Consider the following 5,973-nt stretch of genomic DNA (forward strand, 5'->3'; position numbering starts at 1 on the left):
AAATAGACGGAGAGTGTGCATCATCCTCACTGACTCACTCCACTTGTCTGTGTCAATGCAGCAGAAAATAAAGTGCAGCCCACTGACATTTCATCTTATCAGATCACAGAAACGGCGTCAGACGTGTCATTTGGTGTGATTGTGGAGCTCAGTAGCCTGATGCCGAAGCAGTTAGCATTGCTGATTTGGCAGCAGAGACGGAGGTGGCAGTGAGGCTCAGGACTCAGCACTTTGTGGTTTGATGGAGCGTTGCACTCAACAGAAACAAGTGATCCTCTGTGATGCTGAAATACCCTGACTGTGTGTCTGTGTGTCTTAAAGTGAGACCACTGCAATGAGTGTATATTTTTCCAGGTCACTCCTAGACCAGTACTCACATAGCCATACAGTCGGTACATTGAAGTTATTGGTAGCTGTAATCACTCCTGTTTATTCCGTCACAAGAGACAAAATCCAGAGTCCTCACTTGGTGCAACAATGTGTTGAAGCTAAAAAAAACGTTTCAGTAGTCTGAGTAAAAGTAGGCAGATATGTTAGGACAGTGTTTACCATGCTGGCCTTCTGTAGACTGACACCAGCCAGATACCAGCAGAATCATGTTGGAGAAAGTTAATGGAAAATGCAGAATTTGAAAAAAATTCCCAACCTTTGCAAAATACTCTTATGCTAGCTTAAGGTGTGTTTAGATTATTATTTTTTTTTTTAAAGAGAAGTTTTTAAAAACAAATTATTACATAGCATACATTCACATCACATGATTGATCAGCTGCATCTTTTGCTTGGGACAACATGAAACATGACAGGACTGGTGACATGACAGAATCATTTGAACTGGTAGATGGTCAAAGTTTTGTTTCTTTCTTTGCATTTTTTTTTAGCAGTTTGCAATCAACTGGTGTTGTCTCTGACTTGTTCTACACTTTTTATTCGTCACCTTCTGATGACACAACACAGTCCAGTGTATTAGCTCCATGGCAGGTAATGGAAGCAAGACTGAGTTGCATTGTCTTTTGTATTTTTTTTTGCAACATTTCAAAAGATTGTTTTAAATGTGCAAGACAGTCATATGGATACACAACTACTAAAACATGAGGGAATTTTGTTCTAAAAACTCTGTAACCAGGCCAGAGTTCGACTTGATCTGAAGTCTCATAACTAGTGTTTTCAGCAGAACTGTAACATTTATTTGTGCACAGAAAAAGGATTGTAGATTCTAACTGATGCTGATAATTGCATTTGAAAAGATTTGATGAATTTGGCTGAATTTTCTGTGTGCAACCCCAAAAACACTAAAACATTTTTGCAAAGGTGCACCTAAATTTGTTTTTTAACCACTCTGTGCAAGGCCTCTACCGGGCAGGACATTTTAAATCTGTCCCTACCTCTGATGAACAACTTTACTATTTAAACTTATGTTTGGCATCTCTGTACTTCAGGGTTTTTTCCCCCCCATGATTTGGCTGCCATATAGGTGGATGCTGTATCTGTAATGAGCTTATATCAAACAATACACTGGTCAGGCTCTTCTTCTTTCATTGGAATTGTATTAGGACGTGAGCTTTACAGCCAGCCCAGATAGGGGGGACAAACCAAAACCAGTGCACATATGGCCGTGCATTTACTGTGTTAAGATAGACATAAACAAGTGTAGACCTATTCTTTAATCATCAAATTGAGCTCATCCATTGTTTTCATTCATTGTTTGTGTGCTTGGATGATTTTGGCATTCCTTATCATGTTGACTCTTTTTCATTGTCAGGCTCACACATATATTTACACCAACAAAACCTTGGACCAAAAACATGTTATTTCACTGGAATTACTGCAGTCTGTGGTTTTGCTTTCAGAGGCAGGGTGCTTTCCCATTGAGGCCAACTTTGGTGAACTTCTAACATGTACATTTACACAAACTGCAGATTGTCCTGACAGAAACCTGAAGAGTCCTAACTGGAAGAAACATTCATATTAGTTGTATCACACCTTGCTGATGAGGTCCTCACTAGCCTTCCAACACAGAATTCATTTAGGCTGTGGATTTTAGAAATAACATCGTTGAAGCCAGACATCTCTTTTAGTAGAGTGCAGATTTTCAGCACTCCACCCAAAAACACCTGCAGATGACAAATGGTAGTTTTGTGCTCTGAACCATTTAAAAACTCTGTTCATTTCCCCTTTTTGTATGTTTTCCATTTCACATCACGTCTTAATCTGCTGAACACCCAGCTGTCTCTGTGACTGGTGGTAAATATTTCTAGCAAACCATTTGATTAAAGAGCTGACAATCCAGTTAAACTGGTAACAAGCTTTTCTACTGTCTTAATGTTTATTCCAGTCTGACTCCACTTGTTGCACTTGTATGGTGTGTCTGTGTGAGCTGTAAAAGCTGCTGCAGGAGATAAGGCTGAGGTTTGGATCCTGCATCCTAATGAACATGTGGCAGTGGAGGAAAAAAAAAAAGAAGGGGGGACACTGACAAGGATCTCACTGTTGAAGTGTAGATACTGAGAGTGAGCTGGGAGGAGAGGAGGAGTCGAAAAAGACAGGGAGAACCAGCGAGCCACGAGGACAAAGAAAAATAAGATGAGTGTGACACAAAGATGTTGGATAAAGAATTGCTCTTTCATCACAAATCCTTCTTTCACAACTTCACCTCTGTTCCCTCGTCTGTCAGACTGTGCTGACTCATTCAAAACCACAAGGGTGATACAGACAAATCGAGCCACCTAAACACAACCCTCCTCATCCTCACGAGTTTCACACTACTGAGTAACAACAGGAGGAGATGCTGTTTTATTTGAGTCAGCTGTAGCGTCAAAAGGTTTGATGTGATAACAAAATAACTGTGCTGTGAGGAGCCTTTTCACAGCTGCCAAAATATTTTTTTTGAAACGATACTCCACCAGAATTTTCTCTTGAGCACCAAAGAGCAACAGGAGACTTTAGAGTTGGCTATAAAAAGATTTTCACAAAAAGCGGTAGGGTTATACACCTGTATTCTACTTTGGGCTACCACATCTGGTCGCATTCACCCTCCAGAAAACCAATCACATGCTCGCTTACAATGATTTGTGATGCCAGTTTGACTCAGTGTGATCATTATAATTTGGAACATGCTGATCATATGGAACGACAGCAGCGAAGTGCATTATATAGCAGGAGAAGTGTTTGTTGTACTAGAAACCACTGTAACAGACGCACATTCAAACTGACCACAACGAATAATTTTGATTAAAAAGTAAATAAAAATGACATTTTGACTGCCACTCTCCAAGCTGGCAGGATGAGTGTCTCTCAGATGTTGGGTGGAGTGTCATTTTAACATCCAGCACAGGTTTCCACACAAGCACTCAACCTAAATTAGCACAATAGCCAGTTACATCAGATCCTGTGTGGCCTTAGAAAAGTTCAGACTACTTCAGCACAGTCATTCACTTGGGCTGAATGTTGCTCTTTCACTCTCTCAGAGCACAGCTGAAGCAGCACTGGAGTACAAGTTTATTTTGATGTGAAAATAATTCACATTCTCCGTCCTCTGTTAATTTCCTGTGAAAAAAAGCTTGACAATGTATTTATATTGACAGGTCACAGTGCAGAACTTTAGACCTTAGGACAGTGGCTTTAATGGAAGGCTTGGTAAACTTTCTAACAAACAGACAATCAGAGTGTTCGAAGCAAGAAAACCTTTCAACCTATACTCTTCTGAAATTCCATTTGACAAAACAATCTCAACTCAAGATCCACTTTCAAGCTTTTCCCACAGCTTTCAATCCTCTTAAGCAGGGATTTGCTTAGTTGTAATCCAGATTCATCTGTTTACATGTAAATTTAGTAGCTGTTATAATATCACCTGCTGCTTAAGTCAGACTTATTCTTGACTTCTCAGGAGAAGTCTAATAAAACTAACCAACTCAAGGTTCATCCAACAGTTTAGCCATATCACACAATTAGTTTCATATCACAACAAACCTAAAATCAAATTTTAAAGATGCTTTTTTGCGATTCATGCCTTTATATGACATATTTTAGCCCAGACTGTGCAGCAACATCTATCCAGTGATGTGTCATCATAAAAACATGCTTTAATTACAATCATTAGACATGTTTAGCTGAATTCGATATCTATGCTAGTGTTATGCTTAAATACCCACTCTAGTTATCCCTACTTAGACACTTGACTTATGAGACTGTTTTGACTGTTATTATTTTTCTGCCCATGCATGTGTTAAATGACAACGTCTCATGTTGTGAATTCAGGTTCGGCATCAGCGCCTGCTCAAACTGCTGTTTTAAAGACCACACTACATCTCTCACATGATCTATGCAAATAGTGGTTTCAAACAGACAAACTTAGACAGTAAATATGATTCCTGATGGGTTCAGTTACACGGTTCACTTCATGTTCTGATCGGTTTGTAATTACAGCGAGGGCTGGGAGTTGTTTTGTTTTGGGGGGGTTGCTGGTGACTTGTTTGAGGGGACGACTGCCAGCAGGACAAGATGTGCTTCTAATCCACACGACTGCACAGTCAGCCTGCCAGCAGTCTCCATGGAGACGCTACTGTTCACCGACTCCAGGAAAACATTTCCCTCCGCAGCACTGATTGTACCTTTTCAAGAGCTTTCCTCCCATTTTGCTCTGGAATTTGAACCCTAGAGACGTTTTTTTAACAGGCCAGTTTCTGTTTCCTCTAACGTTTCTTTTGACAACCCTGACAAGATATCTAACATCTCTAGGAAGTTCCCAGGGGAAATGCACTTTGAATATATATTAATGGAAGTTATACTGTGTATTGTTAAACGAGGCAGGCTGTGAAGTGATCATCAAGACAGGAAACTTTGTTTTCTGACCTTTGTGTAATTACAAGAATGTAATAAATAGTTTGAACTCTTCAACCTTTTAAAAACACGAAAGTGTAAAAATCAAATGGGGAAATTACTCTTTGGTTTTAAGTGGCAGCTTATGAAACTTTTGTCGTTCATGTTAAAGAATCACAGGTCAAAAAGGTTGTAAACAATGACCAAGAGAATTGGTTAGACTAAAATAATGGTTGTGTTGCAAATCACAAACTTTGTCTCCTTATTTTCTGTACGTACTCGGCTGCTGGCACGAGTCATGGTGATGTTGGGATTTTACTGTTCAGAGGATTGTGGCTCAGAATGGCCAGTAAAGCATGTTGGCTTGCATACTGCAAAATACGACTGGGTGTAGTTGAACATCCTGGTGTTTTTTGCAATCTGCATTTGACGCACTATGTATTGAGACATACTAAAACCTTTTCTGACATACTATATAACATGACAGCATGGGTATTGGAATGCACCCCATGAGTAATATATATTTTTTGTGTCGACAGGATATGCCTTTGCCAACTCAGGCAGTTTTATCTGTGTTGTTGCTTGTCTCCCTACAAACTGTTCTTCTTCCTGGAAAAACAAGCCGTTCTTCCTTGGTGTCAGATGGGAACCCATGACTCACTGCAGCTGCTGTTCTCTGCTCTGCCACAGGTGACAGATAACTTTGACCGTCAGGACTTCAACAAAATGTGCTGGACACTCAGCTCCAGGAAGAACCTGGAACGAAGCCAGCTGCTCATCTCCGATGACGACGCCTTTAAGATCTGGTGCATCTTTAACTTCCTGTCTGAGGACAGATACCCGCTGATCATCGTCACTGAGGAGGTAAGTCCTCACCACAGTTTCACTCCTAAAAATCCAAGAGATGTTTTTTTTTTTCTTTCTGTTTTTAGGCTCTGATCTAATAAATCTAGTCAATGTCCAGAACTGAACAGCCATCTCTACTAATAAGAACTGATTAACCCAGTGAACCCCAACACGTGCCAGTGGGTTTGACAGGCATGCTGTCTTTTTTTTTTTTAATCACACTATTTGTAGGGGAAAATGTGAGATTTTTCACTTTCTAACAGTCCTTAAACTACCTATCTGTAATGTGACAAACCAAATGTAGCTTAAAAT

At 40.0% G+C, this 5,973-nt stretch overlaps 1 protein-coding gene across 1 annotated transcript in view; it reads left to right on the forward strand.

Annotated features, from left to right (window-relative positions):
• Positions 1-5,973, forward strand: part of swap70b (switching B cell complex subunit SWAP70b) — a 33,597-nt gene that overhangs the window by 6,442 nt on the left and 21,182 nt on the right. The window contains exon 3 of the mRNA XM_008294460.1: positions 5,506-5,679. Coding sequence (XP_008292682.1) covers positions 5,506-5,679 — 174 coding nt within the window. The remainder of the gene's footprint in view (positions 1-5,505; positions 5,680-5,973) is intronic.

This window comes from Stegastes partitus, unplaced genomic scaffold, assembly GCF_000690725.1.
Source record: "Stegastes partitus isolate 25-593 unplaced genomic scaffold, Stegastes_partitus-1.0.2 Scaffold21, whole genome shotgun sequence".
Classification (NCBI taxonomy): Eukaryota; Metazoa; Chordata; class Actinopteri; family Pomacentridae; genus Stegastes; species Stegastes partitus.